Raw genomic sequence first — 27779 nt, forward strand, 5'->3', positions numbered from 1 at the left:
GGAAGCCAGGACCACACCCGAGGAGGGAGGGTGTTCCAGGGAGAATGCCCAAGATGGAATGTCTTGAGGAAGCCCAAGGAGGGTAGTGTCATGGGATGGCATGGGGAAGACGGGAGGAGGGAGGCCTCCTAATGGGGGTGGGGCGTAAGGCTAGTGGTCAAGAAGGTCTCGAAACTCCAAATGGAGAACTTGACAGTTGATGCTGGAGGCGATAGGAAATCATCGGAGTTGACTTGAGTTTAATTTAGAGTTAGTAAGTCAGGGAGCTTACTGAGAGTGTCTGCCCTGTCCCTTGAGAAAGGTCAGTTTGACTTCAGGAAGGACTGGAGAGGAGGGAGCCTGAGGCCAAAGCCCTCCCACAGCCAGCAGGGTCCAGGCTGAGGGGGAGAGCTGGACTGGGGGTGAAGGAGAAGGGGGCTGGACAAACCTTACAAAGGTGAATCCACACGACCAGTTTCCATCTAGACACACGCCATGTGCAAAAGGGAAGTTAGGTAATAAAGAAATTTTAAGATTATTTGAATATCAGTGGCTGATCTAAAAAAGGGGAGGAAGTTTCCAAACAAGTTCCTAACTGATGAAAATTAGGAAAAAAAACAAAACAACATCAGAGCCAAAAGTTGAGTTTGATTACATAAAAAGTTTCTGCATAAAGCTACGCAATAAAGAGGAAAGAAACTTTTAGAGGAAAATTACCCTGAACGTTACTGATCATTTGACATCCTGAGTCTTTTTTTTCAGTCCATTCTATTCTATTTTTTTCTTTTATAAGATTTTTTTTCACCAACGATGAAATGGGAAAGAAAGGACGAAGCAGGTGATGGGGGCCAAGAAATTCAATATGAATTTTGGGGGAAGTGGCCAAAGGTTGAATAAAGGTTATGAGGGAAAACCTGCCAGCCTAGAGAAAGGGCTGGCTTGGGTTGGAGTGAAGACGGTTTTAATGGGTCCTCTGTTTGAAGGGAAAAGGGGTGAGCCTTCTCCATAAAGTCTCAGATCCTTTGCAGGAAGGGGGAAGAGGATGCTGATGAAATGATGGTTTTTTGCATAACTCTCTCCTTCCCCCTACCCTTTCCCCTCCTCACCAGCCCCCTATACTCCCTTTTTTCCCTTTCCACAACCACATACCATATCTATTGCTTGGTTTTCTCCAAGGTTATTTTGTCTTATTTATTTAAAAAACCCAATTTTCAATAGGTTAATTTGGAATCAGGGCTGGGGGAAAATTTCCCATGGGTTTAGTCCCCTCCTGGTAACCCGGGAACCGGGAGTTTAGGAACCCAAAATGGGTTTAGGACTTCCTCAACCATAAAGGGACCACTTTTTTTGTTTAAATTTGAAAATCTAATTGTCCAGAGAAATTAAAAATTTTTTTTAAAAGGGAGAGACAGAGAGAAAGAAGCACCAAAGTGGGAAAAGAAGGAAGGGTGATGAGGAGGGGAGAGAACATGGGGCACCCCGAGGGAGGGAGACTGGGAGCCAGAGACCAACAAGCAGGATTAGAAGGGTCTGAGGAAGGAGCAAAGGAAGACCAGGAGGTGGGAGGAGGAAGACAGACCGATTTAAAGGGATGGAGAAAGGGGGGAGGGGGAACGATGAGGGAGAAGAGGATGGAGATGGAGGGCTTAAAATGGAAAAGCCAGGCCAAAAGGGAAAAGGAAGGGGATAAGAAAAGAAGGAAAGAGGGAAGGCAAGGGGAAAAAGAGGCCAGGACAGGGGAGGGGGAAACCGGGACGGAAGATCGGGGAAAAGCCAAGGCAAGGGGAAACAAAGAAGAAAATAGAGGGGAAGAAAAAACCAAAAAAGATCAAAATTGGGGAAAAGACAAAGGGGCAACAGAGAAAGGGGGGGGGACCAGAAATGGAAAAACCCAAAAAAAGGGGAGATTGGGGGAAAAAGGAGACAGAGACGGGGAAATACAGAGGGGAAGGAGGTGGGAATAAAAGGGGGTCGAAAGGACAAAGAAAAAAAGGGGAAAAGATTGGAAAAAAGGAAAAAAAATTCATGGGAACAAAGAAAGAGGAGACGAAGAAAGCCAAAAAGGGGGGGGGGAGGAGAAAACAAAAGGGCCAAAAGAGAGACAAGACCAACAAAACCGAGAAAAGGGAGGGAGTAGGGGCAAGAGGGAAAAACCCCACCCATTCCATCCTATCCTCCGGCCAAACCCCCTTCCTTTTCCCCGCATCAACTGTTCCGGCTTATGTGAGGGAGGACCGGGGAGGGGGAAGAGGAACACTGGCTTCCCCCCAGTTCCCCTGAATCGCCCAACCCGGAGTCGGGAGTTCCCCTCCCTGCAAAGGGTGAGAGACCCCCGTCCCGAGGCAGGGGAGGGACCCGGAATTGGACCAAACCATCTTTACCTTCCCATGGGATAGAGTCCATCCAGGACTCGAAAAAGAATCTGGCTCCAGATTTAAAGGGGAGCACCAAAAAAGGGTTTCAGAAGGGGAGGTTGAAGGGATGCCCTAACCGGGGATCAAAACCAGTGTCCATTTGACAAAAAGTGCGTGGGGGAAACAGCTTTATCTGTCCTGGAGAAAACCTTTCGTTCCTCAAAACTTAGAAAATCCAGGTCACCCTAATACTTTCCTGAGGGGAGCAAATTTTAAGTTTGGTTTTAAATAAATTTATTTAAAATACTTTTTAAAACGTTTTTTAATGGCTTTTGGAGGGGGAGGGGGATGGGAAGAAGGAGAGAATCAACGGGCAAATGTTAAAAATTGTTTAAATCAAAAAAATAGGATATTAAAGTGTTTCTGTTTAGTTTGAGGGATAAAAGGCAACTTCTTTATGATTGAATCTTCAACAAATGTTCATCTTAAAGAAATAAAAAAATGGAATTCCCTTTGGGGCCCAGCGGGTAGTCATTGGCATGTACCCCTTACACCAACGTTAGGGACGGGTATCTGGGGCTGGGAGGGAGCCTCCAGAGACTGCACACAGTGGGGGGGGGGGGCAGAGGGACCAGAGGGGCAAGGGCAAGTTCCCAAGCCAAAACGGGATCGGGATTTTTCATCGGATGAGGGGAACCAACAGCCAGGCCAAAGGTCACCTCCTGTCCCCCTCCCCTCCCCCTGAAAACCACTGATGTGCCCTTTCCTGGGGGGAAGAACCTTGAGCTTGTGAAAGATCTTGTGATGATACAAGTCTAGATTCTGTGTGTGGGAGAGAGAGAGAGAAGAGACAGACAGAGAGAAGAAGAGAGAGAGAGAGAGAGAGAGAGAGAGAGAGAGAGAGAGAAAAGGGAGAATGGGGGGAAGGGGAAGGGCAGACATCCGAGAGCTTCCAGCCTCCTCTTCCTCCAGGAAGCCTTCCTTGCACCTTCCCCGGGAGCCGGCCAGTGCCCTTTTCCCACCAGCTGAGAGCCGCTTTTGGCCGTCCAACCCAAAGGTGAAAGGGGCCCAGGGTGAGCAGGGAGATTTCCCCCTGGGGAGATCCTCACTACGGCCCCCGACGGTCCGCGGTGAAGGCGGGAAGGCAGCGCCCGGGAGCCCGAGGCCCTGGGGGCCCCGTTTGGCCCATCTCCCCACCCAGGAAAACAGAAGTTTGCCCGTCGCCCGCCCCCTGGCCGGCGAGCCGTCAGCACCCCCCGCCGTGGCCATTGGTGCAGTCCGCCCTTCCCGGATCTGGGCGGGCCCTGCACCTCGCTTTCCTGGGCAGCCCCCTCCCCAAAGGGAGGGAGGAGGGGCTGAGGGGGAAGGGCCCCAAGGGCCCCAAAGGCAAAGGCCAGAAATGGCACCCTTCCCGGAAAGGGGCGCCCACTGGAGATGGGGGGGACCTCCCAGCCCCCCGCGAGCCCCACCGCGGCGCAGAACGAGCCAGCCTCCACAGGACTTGGGAATGGATGAATTTCAAAGGAAACACGACACGACAACACACACGGAACCCCCCTGAGACGGGATGGCGGGAGGCAGGGTCACCGGGGGAGGTACTCTTCCAGAGGTTTGCGGCCCCCTTCAGGGAGGTCGAGGCTGGTCAGCGACTAGGCTCCAGGTGCCCTGGGTAGCCGAGGAGAGTCCCCAGGTGGGGGACGCAGACCCAGGGCCCAAGGGCTTGGGGGGGGGCCCCCCTCCTTTCTATCCCCATTTCGGGGCCTGACACTGGAGGGGGGGGGGAGAAGGGCACATCAAGGGAGGCCTGGGGGGAGGGAAGGAGCCGCTGGAGCGGCCCATTCCCGGGGGAGGTCGGGGGGGAGGGAGACGTTTGGGAGGGGTGGGGCGCATCTGGGAGGGGTGTCGGGGTGGGGCGCATCTGGGGGGTCCGGGGACCGCTGGGGACGGGAGGGAGGCCCCGAGCGCCGGGTAGGATCCCGTCCGAAGCCCGGGCGGGAGGGACACGGGGGAAGTCCAGGGCGCACGTCCGGCGGTTCCGAGGCCCAGGACCCGGCGGTGGCGGGACAGGCGGGGCGGGGTTGGCCCCCGGGCGGCCGTTGCATCTACCGGGCCGGGCACCGCGGCGGTCCAGGGCGGCGGCGGGCGGCCCGGGCGGGATCCCGGGGGCAGCCGGGGGGGGGGGCCTGACGCCTGGCCCGCAGCTGGGGCGGGCGAGGGCGGGGGCGCGGGCTGCAGGAGGGCCTACGCGGGGGGAGGAGGCGCCGGGGCGCAGGGCGGCGGCGAGGCGGGTGGGCGCCGCGGGGCCCAGAGCCCCAGAGGCGGCCAGCAGGGCCGCGGCCAGAACCGCCCGCAGGGCACACGGGCCAGGCGCAGCCAGCGCCAGCGGGGCCCTGCCCCCACCGCCCGAACCCCGGCTCGGGCCTGAGGCCCCGCCGCCGCAGGCCGCCGCCGCCGCCGCTCGGGCCGCCGCCGCATCCCTGCGGGGAGCCGAACGTGCCCCACGCCCCGGCCCGATCCGGATCCCGATCCCGCGGCCCCGCGCCCGCAGCCCTCCCCGAGCCCCCGCCCCCGCCCGAGCCCAACGCCTGACCCCGCCCCCCGCCGAAACCGCCTCCAGCCCCGCCCCTCCCCGCCCCTCCGCCGGCCTTCACCCGAGCCCAGGTCCAACCCCTGCCCCACGAAGCGGGCGCCAGCCCCCCCGCCCCCCCAAACCCGGCCTTCACCCCGAGCCCGACCGCCCTCCCTCCCTCCTACTGGAGCCCCGCCCCCTCGGTTCCAGGCCCCTCGGTCCCCAGTCCAGCCCCGGGGCCCCGAAACCGAGCCCCCCAACCTTTCCCCCGGCCTCCAACCTCGGGCTCCATCCCTCAGTCTGACAAGAGGGGAAACCGGCCACAGTGAATGAAGGATCAGAGAAGGCAAAGAGGGCCCAAGCCTCCCACTACCTAGCACAGAATCGGGGGCGCGAAGCCCCCCAAAGCAAGGAGGAAGGACCCAAGTTTATTTACAATCGGCTCCTTTATTAAGGTTCGAAGGGGAGGAACACAGGAAGAAGGACAGGGATGAGACCGCTCCCTCCCGAACCACAGGGGCGGGGGATCCAAGCATTAGGAAAAGTGACCGGCACCGGGAAGGGATGAGTTCACCACCCCCACCCCTCCCCCACTCTGCCCCGACTTCCCCGCCGGTGACCGGGCTGAGTGACCCCGGGGGGCCGCGGGGAGGGAGCAGGACGGAATGATCTGCAGGAGCAATCCCTCCCGCCCACCTATCTTGGACAAGGGCCTAACCGGCCCACAGAAACCTTCCAGCCTCCAACTCTGCAGCTGGGAATGGGTCAAGGTCAGTATGAAGGGGAGCTGGAGCTCTCCGTCGAGGTCATGCATCCTTTCTGGCCAGTCACTTCCCAGCCCCGGAAGAGGGGGCCCGGGGGAACCACATCGGGAGCGAGCCGGGGAGTTGCCCATTCCTCCCCCAGCCGGACCGGGGCTGATGGCCTGGAGGGGGGAAGGGCGTTTGAGATGCCGGGTGCCTGGGCTGGGGCGGAGCTGCCCTGGGGTCCTGGGGTCTGCCCTGAGCCACCAGCACCTGCTTGTGGTTGATCCTCTTCCTCCTCCTCCTCCTCTTCCTCTTCCTCCTCCTCCCCAGAGTCTCCATCCTCTTCCTCTTCTTCCTCCTCCTCCTCCTCCTCCCCACTCACATCCTCCCACTGGTCCTCATCCTCATCAGCAGTGGACGGGGTTGCCTCTGGAGCCGGGGGCTCTGGGGCTGCACTGGGGGTCTGAGTCTGGGAGGTGGAAGAGCACAACAGGCCTGGGTCTCCCTCCTCTGCTCCTGACTCCTGGCCCGGCCCTGCCTCTCCCCCAGACCGGCAGCATCTGGAAACCCGGGGTGCTCTCCTCCCTACCTGTGGCTCTGAGTCTGGGGGCTTCTCCTGGTCCGTGGCAGGCAATTGCTCCTTCTGTTCCTTGGGCTCCCACCGGTCATCATGGTGGCTGGAATCGGGAGAGTCATGGAGAGAGGGGAGAGGGAGATGGAAACACACACCAAGGAAGGGGTCTGTGTCAGCCTTACCCCTCCCCCCAGCCTGGCTGGGCACTGCCACAGCCCAAGGACTAGCCAGTTCCCGGGGGGAGAAACCCCCAACAGGACGAAGACTCCCACCTGTAATCCCGAGGTGGGCCTTTGGCCCGGGGCCGGCTGGTCTTCCTTCTCCTTCGGTTGCCAGATACAGTCTTGTGCTGGGACAAAAAGTCTCCAAAGGTTGGGGGTTTGGGGGGTCGGCTACTGCCTTCATCTGTGGGAAGAAGGTGCTGGTAGACAGGACTTCACCTTTGCCTTCCCCATTAGCATGTTCCCCCTCCTTTCTCTCCCTCAGCCATCCCTCTGCCGCCATCCCAGGTCTCACCATGATGCGAGGGTGTTTCTGGGACAGAGCCAGGGCCATCTTTGAACCTGTGGAAGACGGTCCCGCTCAATAAGACAAGATTGGGGGGTAAGGTAGGACGGAGGAAAAGAACGTGGGAGATGGTAGAAAACGCGCCAGGAGTAAGGTGGTGAAGACAGAGCAGGGAAGCAAGCAGAGAAAGGGGAGAGGAGGAGGAGGAGACAATGAGAGGGAAAGTGAGGAGAAAAGGGATGGAGGTGAGAAAATCAAGGGGCAGGCAGGGAGGTGAGAGGAGAAGAGCAAAAGACCCACCAAGATGGTGGAACAGCACAAGTACAGCCCAGTTTGCCCCCAACTACTCCCAAAAGGTCTGGATAAAAGACAGACCAACACCAGATGGGTCATTTTTCCAGCCCAGGGCAGTAGATCAAGGCAGACCAAGATGATGGCGACCAGGTGGGCCAGAAATCCAAAGCTACGGATGTGCATGAGGATAAGAGGACCAAGGCCTAGAATCACTGAGCCAGGAGTGGGGTCTCAGACCCAGTCCCCAGGCCAGTCTGAGGGAGGGAGCCCACACCAAAGGGGAGCCTGTACTCTGCCACTATGAACCTGGAGAGGGCTGATTAGATCTGAACCAGTCTACTGGAGCTCTAAGCAGGGGCAAGTTCAGAAGCAAATCTAGGTAAGGAATCTGCAGAGCCGAGAAAAGGAGTAGAGCTCAAACTTTGCCCTAGAACAGACCACTGTGAGCCCACCGACAGACTGCAGGTCCTCCGGCTGAGCTGCCCCAAACGCAATACCCTGAGACAAGACCCTGAAGAATACAAAATAAGCAGAACTAAGATGATACTTCCAGAAATTCACAGTGCCTCGCCCTAACAGGGAGCCTAAGCCAGAAAGACTGGAAGAATAAGCAATCAAAAAAAAAAAAAAAAAGAAAGAAATATCAAGAGGTATGGTGGTTATGAAGGTGCTCAAGACACAAACCCAGAAGAAAATGACTAAAACATCTACAAACAAGTCTCCAAGAAAAACAGAGACTGGGCACAAGCTCAACAAGAATTTCTGCAAGATAGTAATCAAGAGTGTAGAAAGGACTGAAATTATTTTATAAATTAAATGAGAATCATAAAGAAAAGAACTAGAAAAGATTTAAGAACACTGGAGGGGGGGGATAAGGGAGAGGGGGAAGATTAGAATTATGGAAGAAACAATTGGAAAAATAACAGGGGCAAAAGAGATTCAAAACTTTACCCAAAGAACAAAATCCTTGAAAACTAAGTCCAAATAGAATTTACTTCATGAGACATAAGATATATTAAAAAAGTTAAAAGACTGAAGGAAAAAAAAAAAGACTAAGGTATTTCATATGAAAAACAATTAAAAAATAGTTTAAGAAGAGAACTAAAAATCAATGAACTTGAGTCAGAAAAGATTAATAATTTTTAAATCAATGGACTATGATAAACAGGAAAACAAATTACTCAAGTAATAACTCTATATTTGATTTAAAAAAATAATTGTTAGAAAAACCAGAAAGCAGTCTGGTAGAAATTAGGCTTAGATAAGGACAGTATGCCATATTGTACACTCCATTCTAAATGGATACATGACCGTGCTATTAAAAGATCATAATATAAAAAACATTTAGAAGAGAAATAACATCTCTCCCACAGGTAAGATTAGGAAATGTATTTATAACCAAAGGACAGAGGCAATTACAAAAGAAACTTTGTTTTACATGAAACTGAAAAGCACAAACAAATTGTTGTATCTAGGACAAGAAAGGAAGTAGTAGAAAGGAGAAAAAAATCTTTGTACATATTTTCCCTGATAAGGGTTTGTATACATGCACACATACTTCCCCCCTACAATCTTCTCAAGTAACCATTTCCCAATGGATAATAGGTCAAAAGATAAGAAGAAATATTTCTCAGAAGAGTTACAAAATATTAAAAATTACATGAAAGGATATTCCAAGTAATTAAAAAAACTACAAATGAAAACATTCTTGAGGTTTTACATCAAGCCCTGTAAGTCAGTAATGACAAATAATGGTGGAAATAGTTAATTTCAGAGAGGATGTGGGAAAAGAGGAACATTAATACATTGTTGGTGAAGCTGCGAATTGATAATCATTTTTAAAAGAAATGTCTAAATTTCTTTTAGACTAAAAATGTCCGTACTCTGATCCAGAGGTTCCACTACCCCAAAGTGGCCATTAATTAAAAAAAAAAAAAAAAATCCCCATACAAAAATACTGATTACACTACTTTTTGAAATAGCAAAGAACTAGAAACAAAGTTGATGCCCCCATTGATGAGGGAATGGCTTGGAAAAAATAAAAACCAACAAACCTGTGGTATTTGAATGTAATGGAATATAAGTATATTGGAAGAAATGATAAATGAGAGGAATGCAAAGAAACATGGAAAGTTCTCCAGGAACCAATGTAAAGAAAAGAAGTAAGAAAACAATTACACAATGATTACAAAACTGTCAATAGAAAGAACCATTTACCAAAAAACTTTCAAGAAAAAGCATGACCCTAGAGAAGAGAAAGAAGATTGCTTCCCCATTCCACCCTTTTTCAGAAGTGAGGAAGTCCACAAGTGTCTTAGAAACATCTTTAGACTTTCCCAAGTACCCAAGTGAGACTGATTGCTTTTCTCCTCTTTTATCTTTTCTCTTTATTCTTCTTTGTCTACCATTTATTATGTGGAAGAGGAGGAGCGACACTAGGGAGCACCAGATTGTTGTAAAAACAAACAAACCAAAATGTGTCAATAAAAACTTACTTTAAAAAAATCAGCAGACTACTGGAAAAGGAGGAGGGAGATGGAGCCCAGATGGCAAAGTGGCAGAAAGGAAAACCATAAACTTCTCCCTGTCCTAATACCTTTAAACAGGTTTAGAAGACGTAGTGGGACAAATCCTGATCCAGAAATCCAAAGGGAAAAAAATCACAGACAGTTATCTTTCCAGTTCCTGTAGGCATGGAGAAATTAAGAGATCCGCAGACACGGGGCATGGAGCCTGGCCAGGCAAGATGCTGCAGAGGTTGTGCACTGAGGCAAGAAGAGATCCCAGATATGGTTCAGAGGAGTCTAAACTTAGAGCAGATGCCACCAGGAAGCCCTCTCACCTTACAGTCACAGATCCAGGGCAGACTGCAGGGAGGAACTGTGCCCATGGGTAGCATTCCAAGGTAAGGAACATCTGCAGGGCCTGGACTGATACTGAACAAGCAGGAGCTGTGTGCTCAGATCCTGGAAGAGAAGGACCTCAGTTCCAGCCACCAGCCCATTCGGAGTCAGCTGAGGAATCAAACACCAAAGGGAAGCTACCAGTTCTGTCACTCAGAACCAGCAGGGAATTCCTGAAGACTTAAGAGAAGATGAGTACAGAAAGCCCACAGACCGCTAACTCAGATCCAGATCCGGGAACATGCAGAACTGAGACCAGGAGACTCCTCAGACCACTTTGTAGGCTTTGAAAGCTTACAGGTTCTGGGCTTGAACCTTCTCTCAGAACCTAGGATAACACAACACTCAAAACTCCTAAGAGACCAACAGCAGGACCAGCTCAGATTTTTCCTCCAGAAGTCCAGACAGCCTGGCCCCGACATACAGTCTGAGATCAAGCAAGTGTGCTGGAAGAATGAAGCAGACAGAAAGGAATCTCATCATAATGAGCTATTATGGTGATTGGGAGGTTCAAGACATAAAACCATAAGACAAAGATTCTAAAATATCTAAAAGGAAAGAAAAAAAAAAATAAAGTTGGGCACAGATTTGACTAGACAATAGTAAGCAAGAATTTAGAAAAAGATTTTAAATGTTTTTGTCAATGAAAGGACTACAGAGGGGAAAAATTCAAAAGAGATAAGGGAGTTGTGGAAGAATGAATTGGAAGTGGAATTAAGAGCTTGACACAAGGTACAAAGCTTTGCCCAGAAAACAAACTTCCCCAAAACAAGAATGAACCAAACAGAAGCCAACTACTCCATGAGAACACAAGAAATATTCAAGTCAAAAGAATGAAAAAGGGAATCTAACTTATTTCATAACAAAAATATCTGATATGGAAAACAGCCAAGGAAAGATACAAGAATCAATGGACTATCTGACTTGCCAAAAATTAAAAAAAAAAAAAACCTCCAAAATTCTGGAACTCATAAAAGAAAACTGCTAAGATCTCTTAGGATGAGAAGATAAAGAGAAAATAGAATCTACCTGTTACTTCCTAAAAGACATCAGATGAAGAGAGCCATCTGCACCCAGAGAGGACTGTGGAGACTGAATGTGAATCACAACATAGTACTTTCACTTTTTTGTTATTTGCTTGTATTTTGTTTTTTTCTCATTCTCTTTTTCTTTTTGATCTGATTTTTCTTGTGTAGCATAACAATCATGGAAATACAAATAAAAGAATTGTATATTTAACATATATTGGATTATTTGTCATCTAGAGAAGGGGATAGAGGAAAGAGAAGGAGAAGAATTTGGAACACAAGGTTTTGCAAGGGTGAATGTTGAAAACTATGCATGTGTTTTGAAAATAAAAAGTTTTATATTAAAAAAAAAAAAAATGAAACCTCTCAGAAACATCACAGCCAAAATCCAAGAGCTTCTTTCTACATTTAAAAATATATTACAAGCAGTCAGATACAAGCAGTACTATAAGGTATAGATAATTAATGTACCAAGCAAACATAGAATCACATAAGATTTAACAGCTATCACTATAAAGAGTAGAAAGGGCATGTCTGATGAAAAAAAACAACAGCTATATAGAAACTTTGAGTTAAAACACAGGAGTAAAGAAAAAGATAAAAATATAAATAGGAACAATAAAGATAAACCGCTTATATCCTAATTAATGTAACTCTAATTAGAATGTACATTCTAGATTAGGATAATGTCCCCTCTGAACCCTATTATCATCAGAGATCACTGAAGGAGTCTAATTAGCCTGGGAGTGGTTCTGTTATAGCTGAATGATCTTAAAAGAGGACAGCTCGAAAGAAAGAAAAAGAAATAGGGGAAATGGGGAGAGAAAGGAGAAGAACATTAGGAAAAATATGTAATTAGGGTATACAAGTAGAAGTCTCTACAAATGAAGAGGAAGAAGTGGGGGTAAATGAGTGACACCTGATCATATGATCACACAGAAGAAGATACATACATATGCACAACTATTAATAGAAATACATTTCATTCAACAGGGAAACAGGAGAAAAGGGCAGAAAGGAAGAGTAAGAGGAAGATCTGAAAAAGATTAATCCTTAATTCTAAGCAAATCAAACTCAAAGGATATATAAAAAATATTAATAGTAGCTCCAGTGGTAAAGAAATGGAAATTTCCATCAACTTGGAAATGGCTAAGCTAAACAAGATATGATATATAAATCTGGATGAATACTATTCTGCTAGAAGAAATGTTGAAGAGAACAATTTCAGAGAAACCTGAATAGAAAATTAGAATAAATGTACTAAAGTACTAAAGTAAGGAAAACAGAACAATTTCTACAGGCACAACAACATTTAAAAGACAAAGAACAGCGAAAGACTTGGAAAGATTTCTAATTGTCATAATCCAGAAGATTCATGGTGAAAAATGCTACTCACCTTCTGACAGAGAGGTAAAGGGCTCACAAAACATAATTAGATTTTTTTCTTTTTGACATAGTCAACTTGGGAATTTGTTTTGCTTAACTATACATGATTATAACAGAAGGTTTTTCTTCTCAATTTCAAGGGAAGAGAATAGATTCTGCCAAATGAAAAAAAAAATCTTTTTTTAATGGGAGGAGAGGGACTCCAAAATAAAAAAGTTTTCCAAAAGGAAAACTGCATTCAAAATTTGTATCTTTCTGGAGAAAGTAAAAATTTTACAAACAGCCAAAAAGAAAGAATTCAAATACTAAGGACACAGAGATAGGATTATATAAGATTTAGCAGATACTACTATAAAGAAATGGAAAATTTGAATTAAGATGTTATAGAAGGCAAAAATATAGATTTACAACCAAGGGTAACTTATCCAGTAAAATGGAACAATTTCTATTAGATTTAAAAAATATACTACAAGCAGCCAGACAGAATTCATGTACAAAGCAACCAGTCAGGACCACACAAGATTTAACAGCCATCACTATAAAAAGTAGGGAAAGCATGTCTGATGAAAAAAAAAAAACAAAAACCTTTTAAGTTAAAACAGAGGAGTAAAGAAAAAGATAAAAATATGAATAGGAACAATCATAATTATCCTTTAAGGAAATAAAGGGCTTCCAAGTGAATAACAAACAAAGGAATTAAGATAACCATAATATACTAAATGAAAACAATGTTTGCATTCTAATATGGAAAAGAAGTACTCTGTCTTACATGACTTCTGATAAAAAGGTTCAAAGGATCTAGGAGTGTTTGTGATATTCTGATGACCTTAAAAAAAAAGAAAGGAAAGGAAGAAAAAAGAGAACACACACACACACACACAATAAAAACAAATAAACATAAGCAAAACAAACCCTAATTATAAAGAATGGGGTTTTTAAAAGAAAAGAAAGGATAAGAATCTGTGACTGGGTTGTAGACCAGACAGAGCAGAAAGAAGGGTCAATTTCACCCAGCCTAGACCACATCTCTCTTACCATCTTCCTCTTCATAAAGGTGGGAGGAGGACAAAGAGAAGGAAAAGTATAAAAGAACAGGATACAGAGAAATAAACAATGATCATAACTGTGAAGATAAATGGGATAATAAATTTACCCATAAAATGCAAAAAGATAGAAGCTGAGTCCACCAAGAAATACACTTTCTTTCTAAATATACTTTTAAGTTCTCACAGATTTAAAATACAGACTGAGAGCAAATGGAAAATAACCTGTATTGTTAAAAAGCTTCAATGCAATAAAATTCTATTCAAGAAAGGGCCCCTGGAGAAACTATTAAAAATTAATTAGAGATTAAACAATTATCCTAAAGAATGAATGGGTCAAGAACAGGTTAGGTAACATAGAGGACCCGATTTGGCAATTGTTAATGCTGTAAAGTTACCCATGTATATATCCTGTAAATTAAAGGCTATTAAATTAAAAAAAAAAAAAAAAAAAAAAAAAAAAAAAAAAAGGGAAAAAAAAAAAAACATAGAGGACCCGAGTTCAAATCAGGTCTCAGACACTTGACACTTATTAGTTGTGTGACCTGGGCAAGTCACTTAGTCCTGAATGCCTTGCCAAAGGAAAAAAAAAAAGAATGAATGGATCAAAGAATAATATCACAAAAACAATAATTTCACTAAAGTTAATGATAATGAAATTACATACCAAAATTTTGGGGATATAGCTAAAGCACTCCTTAGAGATAGATTTATATCTCAATATTTTTATCAATAAAAGAAAGAAGTCAACAAACTGGACATATAATTAAAAAATATTTTTAAACTGACAAACTAAAAAACTACCATAATGGAAATTCTGAAAAAAAGAGAGAGGTTAACAAAATTGAAAGAAAAAACCTCCAATGAATTATTATTTTAAATAAAACTAGAAGCTGTTTGGGGGGGATAAAACTAATAAAATAGACAAACCATGAAGCAATTTGATTTTAAAAAATAAAGAAAAACAAATTACCATTATCAAAAATGAAAATAGTGAATTCATGAGAAAGAAAGGAAATTGGAAACCCAATAATATAGTAAAAAACAAAAACAAAAACAAAAAAAACCCCTCACCATCTAATGGAATGGGTGAATCTTTACAAAAATGTCAAAATGTTCAGATTACCAACACATTTCAGAAAAAAGAAATCAAGCTATAAAAAATGAGTTCCTAATGAAAAATCTCTGCAAAACAGATGGATTCACAAATGAATTCAATCACACCTTTATACAACAATTAATTCCAATTATTACAAAGGCTAATTGAAAAAGTAGGAAAAGAGATTCTACCAAATTCCTTCTATGACAGAAAAAATGGTCTTGATAACTAAACCAGGAAGAGTCAAAACAAAAACTAATATCTCTAATGAATATTGATAACAAAAATTTTTTTTAAAATGTATTAGAACAAGAACAACACAACAACACATCACAAAGGTTAAACACTATGAGCAGTTTGGATTTATACTATAAAGACAGATTTGGTTCAATATGGGGAAAACTATAAATATAAGTAACCATATTAATAACAAAAACAACAAAAAACATGGTTACGTTAAAAGACTCAGCAAAAGCTTCTGACTAGACACCCATTCCTATCTGAAAATAGCAGGCAACAAAATCAAATGAATCTTTCCTTAATACAAGTAATGTCTATCTAAAACCAAGAGCCATTATATGTAATGGAGATAACAAAACTAGAGACTCTTTAAACAAGATCAGGGTAAACTAAAAATATCAATTATCACTATTACTATTTGCTATAGAGCAAGAAATTCTAACAGTAAAATTAAAAAAGTGAAAAACTAAGCACAAAGAAGAAACAAAATTAACCCTTTTTATAGATTTACTTAGATGAATTGAGGCAATTAAAAAATTAATAAAAAATTAACCACATCTGCAAAATTAGATAAATCCAAAACTAAATAAATCCACATCAAACATCTGCATTTCTGCATGTTACTTCCAAAAGATAGTAAGAGAGAAATTTCATTTATAGTAACTATAGTTAAAAATACTTGGGAGTCTACCTATGACAAGACACATCCAGGGACCATAGACATAGAATTATAAAACATCTTTACACAAATGAAGTCATCTTACTTAGATGACTTAGATTTAGAATTTGAGATTGGAAAAATATTGTTCATAGATGAAACAAGCAAATATAATAAAAATCACAACACTATCTAAACTGACTTATTTGTTCAGTGATAAATTCATTAAACTACCAAAAGATTCCTTTGTAGAGAAAGAAAGTAATAAAAATAAAGTACATATGGAAGAACAAAAGGTAAGAAGCTCATGGGACAGAAGGAAAAAAAGGAAGAAGGCCTAAACATACCAGCTCTCAAAGCAAACCACAATACGACAATCACCAAAACAATTTGGTCCTGGGGTAAGAAACAAAAAAGCTCAATTAAGTATAAATGTGGTACACAATTCACAGAAAAAAAAAACCACAGTAGGTCTGGTGTTTGACAGATCCTAAGTATTAGGATAAGAACTCACTAATTGTCAAAAATTGCTGGGAAAACTGGAAAGCCTCCTAGCGGAAATGAAGCACAGGTCAGCATCTCATAGCATATACCCAGTTCCAAATGGACACATGATTTAGACATAAAAGGTGACACCACAAACAAATTGGAAGAGCAAGGAAGAAATTGGCAGTTAGATACATGGTTAGAGGAAGAATTCACGATAAAACAAGGAGAGAATCACAGAAAATAAGATGAACAATTCTGATGAAATACAATTCTGAAGGTTTTTCACAAATTTTCACAAATACTGCTAAAATGATAAAACAAACAGGTAGCTGGGGAAAAAATGTTTTTTTGCCAAAATGACAAAAGGTCAAAGAATACGCACCAACAATTTTCAAAAGAAGAAATGCAAGCTATCAATAGCTGTTATGGGCCAGAACCCTGAAACAAGGGGGGTGGAGGGGAGAAGAGAGAGATTCAATTCCATCTTCATCAGCCTTATGGTGGCTGGTCTGGCTTCCTGCACTTCTCCACTGAAACCAAGACACTGAAAGGCCTCTAAGAAAGCTAATGGGGCCCCAAGCAAGGAGACGAGATTTTGAAAGAGATAATAAAGGATTTGGACTTTAACCTCTGGCTATTCTTGCAGTGATTAAGCTACTGAAGAGAAAGCAGGCTGCCTCAGAGACCTCCAGAAAACCGAACTAAGAACATTACAAATAGCCAGCTGAAAAAATGCTCCAAATCATTAATAATTAAAGTGAAATTAAGATAACTTTGAGGTTCTACCTTATACCAAAATTGAGAGTAAAAAAAAAAGAAAGAAAAAGTAGCAAATGCTAGAGAGGCTATGAGATAACTGGTCTATTGATACATTGTTGGTGGAGCTGAATGGGTTCAGCCGTACTGGAGAGCATTGGAATGACGCCTCCAAAGGTATATTTTCTGTGTGTCTTTTGACCCAGTAATACACCCAATCCTAGGTCTATATCCCAAAGTGACTGAAGAAAAAGGGACCGTTCTGTACAAAAACACTCACAACTGTTCTTTTCATACTGTCAAAGAACTGGACACTGGGGGGGTGACCCTCACCTGGGAACGGCTGAACAAGCCGTGGTACCTGGATGCTACTGTACTGTGAGAAATGATGAAGGGGACGACTCTGGAGCAGCCCGGGAAGACTTGGATGAAGAAGCAGAGCAAAGTGAGAAGCAAGAGGCCAGTCTGTATCGTCACAACACCATAAAGATGAGTGACTTAGAAAGCCTTGGAGCAGGCTCAGTGTGAAGGCCAGCCTGGACCCCCAGGATGCCTCCTGCTAGAGCTGCCAGCCTCGGGGGTGGGGTTTTTGGCCATGCCCAATTCAGGAATTTGTATTAAACGATTATACTCATAACAAGGGTTTTGTTTTTCTTTCTTTCTCTATGGGAAGAGTTGGGAATAAGGAGGAAAAAGAAGCAAGATTTTCATTGATTGAAAAAAGTTAACTAAAAAAGCGACCAGGAAATGAGAAAAGAGCCAGATGAAAATGGAAGAAAAGGACAGGGGGCAGAAGGGACTAAGCCCCTTGGGGACAAACCCAATGCCCCTGTCTTCTAACCCACCCCCGCCCACCCGGCTGTGGGGCTTCCGTGCCCGAACCCTCCTGGTTATGCTCCCCGCCCCTGCTTCCATCCAGGACCCGGGCCCCCCGCCCGCCCGGACAGGGCCATGTCCCCACCTGGTCCTGCCCGACGACCCTGCTCTCTCCAACAAACAGCATCGCTGGAGCCGCGTGTCTAAGGAGCCCAGCACCCCCTGTCCCGGTGCCATGCCCTCCTGCTGAGCACCCTGGATTCGGGACCCTCCCAGACCCCTGTCCCCTGCCAGTCTCCCCCAAACCCAGGGAGTCAGCCTGGCGGTCCCTTTTCAGCCCGGCCCCTGTCCGGCCCCTTGTCCCTGGCACCCTTGGCCCAGGGCCTCGCTCTTCCCTGTGGCCCTCCCAGGCCCTGCTCCCCATTCGGTTTCGCACCCACCTGCGGCTGGCCCAGCCCGCTGGGCCCGCTCAAAGTCCCGGAACCACCCCCAGGTTTCCGCCCAGGCGCCCGGCTGCCCTAAAGCCCGGTGGCGCTCGGCCTCCTGCAGAGGCCCCTCGGCGAGGATCATTCCAAGGAAGTTCCGGGACAAGGGGATTCTTTTTTCCCGGCAGCCCCCGTCCTAAGGGTGGGGAAGCAGGGGGAGGCAGGGGCCCAGCAGGCCCGGCAGGGCCCCCCCCCACCGCACCGGCCCCGCAATTTACCCGCTGTTTCTCAATTCTTTTATCTTTTCCATCTCTTCGTTCATCTTTTCTATATTCTGGCGACGTCGCTCCTCCCACTCCTGGAAAGTCCAGAGACAGAGAAGAAAAGCAGCCCAGAGGAAGAGGCAGGAGGCCCAAGACAAGGAGAGGAGAATGGGGGCAGATTGACGGTGAAGGGGTCATTTCTTAGGCGTCCCTCAGACGCCAAGCCCTGAGAACACGACCCCTGCCCCCAAGAAGCTCACGATCTGACAGGGACAGACACCAGGAGCACCGGAGGGACAGACTTTCCAGGGCAGTGAGGTCTCGGAGGGGAGGCACAAAGACCAAGGGGAACTGGGAAGGCAGCTCCTAGAAGGTGGGGCCTGAGGGAAGCTGGCATAGGCAGCAGGAGGAAACGAGGTGGGAAGGGGGCGTCCCCCCCAGAGAAAGTGCCTGCCGCTGGGACGAGGGACAGGGCCCATGGGTCACAGGGGCCGGAGCCATCGCGGGCCCAGAACGGCGGGCAGGGACACAAGCAAGGATGGAGGCCAGGGAAGGAGGAAGGGCCTTCAAAGCGGGATTGTGCATCTGCTCCCAAGAAATGGGCAGAGAAATATGGTGGGAACCTCGGCAAAGGAATCGTGTGAAGGAGAAAGGGATGACCTGGGTCCCATTCACTTCGTGGAGGGACTGGGAGCCACGGGACAAGGGGCATGGGCCCCGAGGAGGAGCAGACGGACAGGGGCTGGACGTGGGAACAGAGCGCAAGTGTGGGGGTGGCCGAGGGGCAATGGGCTGCGGATGACAGTGGCAAAGGCAAAAGGGTCTCCTTGGCCAGGGAGACAGACCTGGGAGGGGGGGGGGGTCCTGTCCCAACTCACTACCTTGGATCTCCTGTCGGGGACCGGGGCGTCCCCCGCCGCCAGGCCGTTCCCTCCAGGGTAGGCTCCCCCTCCTCGGCCCCGGCCTCGACGGCCCCAGCCTCCTCCGCTTCGAGTTGGTGGTGGCTCCACGTGGATCACCACTTCTTCTTCCCAGAACCTGGACCCTCTACCCGATCCAGCCCTGCTTCCGCGCTGGGGGGCATTGCGGCCCCCCTTCCCAGTGCTCCCCTGGGCCCGGGAGGGGGCAGCCGGTCGGCGGCCGGAGCCCACGCTCCTCTCCTGCGGGGGACACATAAGGGAAGTGGTCAGAGCCCGGCGCTGAGAGCTCCTGGACTTCCCACCCCCCCCCACCATGGGGGGCCCCATCACCGTATCCACAGCAACATTCTCCTTCTCGGCGGGGCGCCCCTTCCTGGGCGCTGTCACGGCCACGCCCTCCGACTCCGCCTTCTTGCGGTCCTCCTCGATCTCCTGGGAGAGACAGACAGACAGGCGCTAGCCCCGGAGACTCAGCCCTGGGAGCCGCGGGGCGGAGGAAGGCCAGCGGCGCCCACCTGGTAACGCCGGATCAGGGCAGCGTTCTTCTTGCGCAGGGCCTCGATCCGCTTGTCCAGCTCGGCATCCTTCTCTTCCTTGGACTTCAGGTCCAGTGTGGTGGCCTGTGGGGAGGACGGGGGGCTGGAGGACGGGGGTTCTGCACTCCGGGTCTCCAACCCCCTCCGGAGGGGCTCCCCATAAAGCTGGGCACCTGTCGGGGCGCCGTGCACCAAGGTCCCCAGCGCTCCTCAGTGCGGCCCCCAAATCCTGACGCCTGCATTCCAGGTTAGACCCCACCACCGGCGCCTACACTCGGGGAGCCCTCTGGGGTTCCCTTCCCCCCAGACCCGTACACGGGGGTCCCCTCTCAGTGTCTCCCCCCTCCCCTGGGCACCTGCTCTCCAGGTCTCTTTCATGCCCCCCCCATGTCCCATCCCCCTCCCACCTGTTCTCGGGGCCCCCTCTCAGGGGTTCCCCAGGCCCTTGCCTCCGGGGCCCCCCCCCGGTCTTTCCGCCCCCCCCAGGGGCGCCCTTCTCCAGGGGTCCCCCATGCCTCTGGCCCGGCGGAGGGATCGGGCCGCCTGCGCGGCTGCGCTGGCTCGAGGGTCTCTGCGGGAAAAGGCAGGCCGGGGTCGGTGGTGACTCAGCCCCGCCAGCCCCGGCCACAGAGAAACTGCGGCGTCCACCGGGGCCCGCGTCCACGCCCCCGCGGACCACGCCCCCGGCAAGGCCGCCCCACGCGGGGCCCGCTTCCGAAGGCCCGCCCCTCGTGGCACGCCCCCTCCTAACCATTGGGGTACCCCCCCCCGGTCCCCTTCCGGCCCCCCCCGACGCCCCCCGGTACGGCCTCGGGGGTCCCGCCGCTCCCCGCTCACCGGCGGGGAAAGCTCGCGGCTCCTCCGGCGGCTCCTCCGGCGGCTCTCCTGTCGCCTTCTCTCTGCCGGGATTCCCCTCGCGTCACTTCCTCCCAGAACCACGTGGATCCAGAAAGGGGCGGGGAAAAGAGCACTTCCGGTCTTGCCTTCTGGTGGAGGGAAGTAATCTTAAAGGGGCCGCACCCTCTTTGGGTTGCTGCTGCAACCTAAAAAGTGCCTTCAACTTTGTGAACCTCGGCGTGTAAAGTTACTTCTAATGGGTCCTGTCCCGTGGCTACGAAAGCCCTCCGCGCTCTGGCACTCCGGTGTCCTGGGGGCCCGGCGGGGTCTTATTCTCATTCTGATGCCCCCTGTTCTGGGCCCTTCGGCCCCTATTTGTTCCTGGGCCCTCCCGGCCCCTGGCCCCCCGTTCGGGCCCCTCCGGCCCTGGCCCCCCTGTTCTGGGCCCTCCGGCCCTGGCCCCCCCGTTCGGGGCCCTCCAATACCCCCCTGTTCTGGGGCCCTCCAGTACAATTGGGTTCTGGGGTTTCGGTGGGCCCCCGGTTCGGGTTCGGCCCAATTTGTTCTGGGTATCCGGGCCCCTATTTCCCCTGGGGTTATCGGTCCCTGTTCGGGGGATCGGTCCCAACCCCTGGTTCTGGGTTACCCCTGGTTGCCCTGTTCTGGGCTTTTCCGGTTCTGGGTTTTCCCGCCTGGGTTCCCCCTGGTTTCTGGGTTATCGGTTACACCCCGGTTCGGTTTATCCTAATAATTTCTGGGTCGTTCCCGGTTTGGTTACGAACAGGTTGCCCCTGGCCCCTGGACCCCTCCGGCCCTACCCCTGTTGTTTCTGGGTTCCAGGTTGCCCCCCTGTTGTGGTTTGTCCCGGTCCCGGTTCCCTTTCCAAAGGTTGGCCCTTGAATTTTGGTTCTAAGGGGTTTCTTTCCGGTTGGTTTTGGTTTGCGGTTCCCCCAAGGTCTACCAAATCCCTTTCTTCCTTTTGCCCCTTCCAAAGTCCTGTTCCCGGGATCCCTTAATTCGGTTCTCTTTTTCTTTCTGGGAATCCTTTCTAACTTCAATAAGCATTTATTGACAGTTGAACAAAGTTGAAGGTTGGATAAAATTTCTTCTGGTTTTATTTTGGTTTTTTGTTTTAATCTAGGGAATCTTTGATTGGTTTGTGGAATTTTTTTAAGTTTTTGTTAAACTTTTAATAAATTTCATCCAAAATAACAACAGAATTTATTAAATATTTGCCAGTCTATTTATCAAGACTCACCAAAGAACATCTAACTGAACAATCAAAACATGACATATACAAATAGAGCCTTAAAGAGTGGAGAGAAACTAATTGCTTTTGGAGAGGCTAAGCCAATTTAATAAAAAAAAAAAAATGATACTACAAATTTTTGGTGCCATATCAATAAAAGATATTCCGAAACAATATTTTATATTTATTATTCGGTCCTGAACCACTTTCTATGTCTCCATTTGGGGTTTTCTTTTTTTCTTTTTTAAAAATTTTATTTATTCTTAATACACATTGCATTATGAATCATGTTGGGAGAGAAAAATCAGAGCAAAAGGGAAAACCCAAAGGAGAAGAAAAAAAAAACAGAAAAAGAAGTGTAAAAAAATAACATGTGTTGATTTATATTCAATACCCACAGTTCTCTTTCTGGATGCAGATGGCATTTTCTGTCCAAAATCTATTGGGATTGTTTTAGATCACTGAATCACTGAGAAAAAACAAGTCTCTCATAGTTGGTCATAACATTCTTCTGTTACTTTACAATTATTCCTAGTTCTCTTTTTTCCGCTCCAATAAGCTCATTAAATCTTTCCAGGTCTTTCTAAAATCAGCTTGTTCATCATTTTTTATGGAACAATAATATTTAATTACCTTCATGTACCACAACTTGTTCAGCCATTTCCCAGTTGACGGGTATCTACTCACTTTCCAATTCTTTGCTATCACAATAAGAGCTACTACAAACATTTTTGCACATTGGGTCCTTTTCCCTCCTTCATGATTTCCTTGGGGTACAGACCCAAGTTATGGCACTGCTGGGTCAAGGGGGATGCATAGCTTTATAGCTCTTTGGCCATAGTTCCAGATTGCTCCCCAATGGACAAATTTAATTTCAAACAAATTTAAATTCAGGAAGACTCATCTTCCTTATTCTAGGTCTAGCATTCTATCCACTGCACCACCCAGCTGCCCTAAAAGAATATTTTATAGAGGTAAAATAATCACAATAAAATTCACCCAGAGAAACAAGAAATAAAAAATCTCAAGGAGAATCATATAAAAAAAAAAAAATAAGATTTTAGAAAGGCCTGGAAGGATTTACACAAACTGAAGCTGAGCGAAATAAACAGAACCAGGAATAGGTTGTACACAATAACAGCAAGAATGTGCATTGATAAACTAGGAAAGACTTGGTTCCTCTCAGCGGCTCAGTGAGCCAAAGTAATCCCAATAGAATTTGGATAGAAACTGCCATCTGCATCCAGAAAAAAAGTACTAAGAAGACAATGTCAATCAACACATGCTATGTTCACTTCTTTTTTTTGTTTGTTTTCCTCTTCTGTGGTTTTTCCCTTTTGTTCTGATTTTTCTCTCCCAACATGATTCAGAAAGTAATGTGTATTAAAAATAAATAAATTTACTGGGGAAAAAAAATGGGAAGGAAGAAGACCCTGACAAGACCAAATCTGAAACCACACCACACAGAAATAGTCATCCAAAGGATTTAGAGTTGTTGAGTCATTTCAATTATGTACCCATGTGGGGTTTTCTTTGCAAAGATTCTTGGTTTGACATTTCCTTCTCCCAATTTACAGATGAGGAACTCAGGCAAACACGGTTAAGTAGCTAGCCACAGCTAGGAAGTATCTGAGGCTGAATTTAAATTCTGAATAGCCCCCGGTCTTTCTAGACATCTTCCCCATCACTTTCCTAGAAGTCTTTTCACACTAGCCATGTTTCCATCCCTAAGGTTGCCTCCTCTAATTGATGAGTTACTTCCCAGAATTTTTATCTGAGGAAGCAACGGCTCTTCCACCCCCACCCTCAGCCCCCAATATTCAGGCTTACTTCAAGTCTGGCTCAGCTTCTGACTTTCTAAATGATGTTTCTACCCCGTCTCCTCTGATGCCTTATCCTACCTTCTCACGCTGTTTAAACTGCCTTCTGCCATTAAAATGGAATCTCCTCAAATGTGCAAAAAAGTTTGTAGCAGCAAAGAATTGGAAACTGAGTGGATGCCCATCAGTTAGGGAATGGCTGAACATGTTGTGGTATAAGAATGTAATGGAATATTATTGTTCTATAAAAAAAAAAAATGGACAAAAGTTATTTTCGAAGGGCCTGGAAAAATTTACATGTACTGATGCTGAGTGAAACAAGCAGAATCAGGAATACAGTGTACGCAGTAACAGCAAGATTGTATGATGATCAACTATGAAAGACTTGATTGTTCTGAGTGGTTCAGTGTTCCAAAGCAATCCCAGTAAACTTTGGATAGAAAACACCATCTGCATCCAGAGAAGGAACTGTGGAGATTGAATGTAAATCAGCACATGCTATATTTACTTCTTTTTTTTTCCTCTTCTATGGTCTTTCCTTTTTGTTCTGATTTTTCTGTTCCAACATGATTCATAAAGCAATGTGTGCTTAAAAAATTATATAAAAGGAAAAAAAAAGAATGGGATCTCCTTGAGGATGGAGATCCTATGTACTTGTGTTGGTATCCTACAATGCTAGCACATACTAAGAGTTTAATCAATGCTTTATCTATGGTTGGCTATCATTATTATGACAAAATCTGCTGGGAAAATAGCAGGATAGTCTGGCAGAAATGAAGGATAAACTAATATCTCGTATTATATATCAAAATAAACTCCAAACTGGCAATGACTTAGACATAATAGGTGGCTTTTTTGAGAAGTAAGGAAGAAATTGTCTGACAAGGTGTCTGAACATACAAAGATGTCTTGGAAAAGCAAAGGACAGAGAGTTCACAGAAAAGAAAATGGGACAATTTTGACTATAAAATGTAAAAGTGTTCATACAAATAAAATCAATACAATTAAAATTAGGAGGGAAATGGGGAACTACGTTAAAATCTTTGCAACAGATTTCTCTGATAGAAGTCTGGTATCCAAGCTATTTAGTCATCTGATTCAGATTTATTTGAATAAGAGGCATTTTCAATAGATAAGGGGTCAAAAAATCTAAATAGATGGTTCCCAAAACTATCAACATCCATATGAAAAATATTCTAAATCATTCATGATTGGAGAAATAATGGAAATTAAAACATCTTTGAGATTCTACCTCACACTTATCAAAAGAACAAAAAAAAAAGATTTTAATAAAAAGAAAGATCTACATTGAAGGAGCTTTAGTAAAACAAGCTTAATAATGTTCTGTTTGTGGAGATGGGAATCCGACTATTCTAGAAAGCAATTTCCAAAAAAATGGACATGGTCCATGTCCATAAAATTAGCTAAATGTGTCCTATGGGATCTGTAATATCTGTACTATGATAGTGTGGGAGCCGGCACTAATCTACAGCCACATAAGGCCACATTCATAACCTTGAATAGGAATCTCCTAATCACATCCAAGCACTGCCCTAACTTTGAACAGGCAGATATCTAGGCATCCCCTAATCATATCATAGAGCTTCCTACCACTAGAAACACCTGAGCAACTCATCCTTGGGCGGGATACCAACCCTTTGTCTAGGACCCCCACCCTGTATTGTGTTTGTACAACCCTGCCTTCTTTCCTACTGCTATATATACTATTGCACCCATTAAAATGAGGCTTGATCAGATGGATTTGTCTTGCTTCCATTTTGCGTGTCCCCTCTCTCTTGCCCTTATCTCTTTTCTTCCAGGGTCCACACACTCTGCCTCGCAGGCCAAGGCATGATAGAACTTCCCTTCTTCATGGGGGAAAGGGATTTTATAGGAGTAAAATGGATGATGGGAAATCTAAGGGGTAAAGTGAATAGAGAGCACTGAGACTGAAGTCAGAACCATTTAAGTTCAAATCAGGCCTCGGACACTTTCTCTGTAGACAACTCACTCACCCATGTTTACCTCATTTTCTTCATATGTAAATGAACTGAGAAGGAAATGACAAAGCACTTCACTATCTTTGCCAAGAAAATTCCAAATTGGGTCATGAATAATTGGACACAATTGAACAACAACAATGGAACGTTATCATTCTCAGGGCTTAGTACAGTGTCTAGCACTCCAAAAGTGCTAGCCCTAGAAAGACCAATGGCATTAGTTACTGCAAAAATTTTATTATAATTTTATTTTCAAATAGCAATATTTTTCCTACTATCTCTTATTTTCTTTGTCTTATGAACTAAAAAAAAAAGTGCTGTCATGGAATATTTCCCATGAGAAATGGGAAGTTTAAAAAAAAAAAGGGGGGGGGGGAAGATCTGTATAAGGGACAGTCTATCCTACCTACAGAACATTTGGAATGACCTCTGTCCACTTGGGCAGACTGGAGGCTGGAGTAGTGATGACTTGGAATGGGAAGTTCCTTGAGTTTGGGTTTGGTTTTTTAGGTGGAAGATTCGGGTGAGTAATCCACATCATTAAGAGGGTGTTTTTTCCTTGAAGCAGTCTCAAGTCTTTTAGTTTCCTTCTCCCCTTAGCAAAGCCTTCTACTGTTGGTCTGAAAGACTGCTCTCTTAGAGACCGGGAAAGAAACAGGCCTCAGGCCTTGGCCTTTGCCTTTGATCTTTTTCCTCCCGGGGAAGGTATTTTCCATCTTGTATAGGGGAAAGTGTGCTCCTAAGGTATTAGGATAAGAGCTTATATGCTTGTCCTTGAAAAATAAATATCCCCTTTCTAAAAATTAATTCATGTGAAATAGCTAAAAGGAGCTAGGACCTCACAATTGGGGGAACAGCACTGGGTGTGGGCTCAAGCTGATGAGAACCGATTATTAAATTTTCAGACGAGCATGTATGACTCAGAAATCTGTAAATCAGGATTTGACTTTTCATTTTGCTGATTGTCTAGACTTAAGAAAATAATGGAGAAAATGTTACTGCGGATCACACTTTAAAATGTGACTTTTTTAGGGAAAAGGACCCACATGCAAAAATGTTTGTGGCAGCCCTTTTTGTAGTGGCAAGAACTGAAAACTGAATGGATGCCCATCAGTTGGAGAATGGCTAAGTTATGTTTTATGAATGTTATAGGATATTATAGTTATATAAAAAATGATCAGCCTGATGATTTAGGAGAGGGCTGGAGAGACTTACACGAACTGATGCTGAATGAAATGAGCAGAACCAGGAGATCATTACAGCAACAAGATTATACGATCATGAATTCTGATGGATGCGGTTCTTTTCAACAATGCCGTGGTTCTGGCCAGTTCCAATGGTACCTTTTTTGTTGTTTTTTTATTTGCTTGCTCGTTTTTTTCTTATTGTTTTCCTTTTTTTGATCTGATTTTTCTTGCACAGCATGATAAATGTGGGAATGCTCATAGAAGAATTGCACATATTTAACATATATTGAATTACTTGCCATCTAGGGGAAGGGATAGGGGAAAGGGAGGGGAAAAAATTGGAATACAAGGTTTTGGAAGCGTGAATGCTGAAAATTATCCATGTGTATGTTTTGAAAATAAAAAGTTTAAAAAATAAAATGAAAAACAACAATAATTTTAAAAAATTATTCATGTTTAAAAAAGATATTGGATTACTTACTGTCTAGGGGAGGGAGGAGGAGAAAGGGAGGGAGTAAAAATTTGGAACACAAGAAAAAATTGGAACAAGGTTTTGCAATTTGCAAAGTTGAAAATTATTTATGCATATATTTTGGGGTTTTTATTTTATTTTTATTTTATAGCTTTTTATTTACAAGATATATGCAAGGGTAATTTTTCAGCATTGACAGTTGCAAATCCTTTTGTTCCAACTTTTTCTCTCCTTCTCCCTCCCCCCTCCCCCAGATGGCAGGTTGACCAATACATGTTAAATATGTTAAAGTATAAATTAAATACTATATATATACATGTCAAAACAGTTATTTTGCTGTATAAAATGAGTCAGACTTTGAAATAGTATACAATTAGCCTGAGAAGGAAATAAAAAATGCAGGTGGACAAAAATAGAGGGATTGGGAATGTTTCATGCTCATCTCCCAGAGTTCTTTCACTGGGTGTAGCTGGTTCAATTCATTACTGTTCTATTGGAACTGATTTGGTTCATCTCATTGCTGAGGATGGCCACGTCCATCAGAATTGATCATATAGTATTGTTGTTGAAGAGTATAATGATCTCCTGGTCCTGTTCATTTCACTCAGCATCAGTTCCTGTCAGTCTCT

General features: G+C 45.7%; 2 protein-coding genes across 2 annotated transcripts; one reads left to right on the forward strand and one right to left on the reverse strand.

Annotated features, from left to right (window-relative positions):
• Positions 1-3900: 3900 nt before the first annotated feature.
• On the forward strand, positions 3901-5206 carry LOC116422664 (basic proline-rich protein-like). The gene is made up of 2 exons (XM_031961650.1): positions 3901-4023; positions 4535-5206. The coding sequence occupies exons 1-2, from the start codon at positions 3901-3903 to the stop codon at positions 5204-5206; spliced, it is 795 nt and encodes a 264-aa protein (XP_031817510.1).
• A 523-nt stretch (positions 5207-5729) lies between these two features.
• CCDC9 (coiled-coil domain containing 9) lies at positions 5730-20484 on the reverse strand. The gene is given in 13 exon segments (XM_031961652.1): positions 5730-5873; positions 5875-6117; positions 6238-6325; positions 6495-6627; positions 6739-6785; positions 17587-17728; positions 17882-18039; positions 18145-18224; positions 19011-19289; positions 19380-19481; positions 19565-19669; positions 20096-20156; positions 20423-20484. Coding segments are annotated over 12 exon segments (1524 nt in total). The 5' UTR covers positions 20099-20156; positions 20423-20484.
• Between the last annotated feature and the right edge of the window lie 7295 nt (positions 20485-27779).

The sequence above is a fragment of the Sarcophilus harrisii genome, chromosome 3, assembly GCF_902635505.1.
Source record: "Sarcophilus harrisii chromosome 3, mSarHar1.11, whole genome shotgun sequence".
Lineage (NCBI taxonomy): Eukaryota > Metazoa > Chordata > Mammalia > Dasyuromorphia > Dasyuridae > Sarcophilus > Sarcophilus harrisii.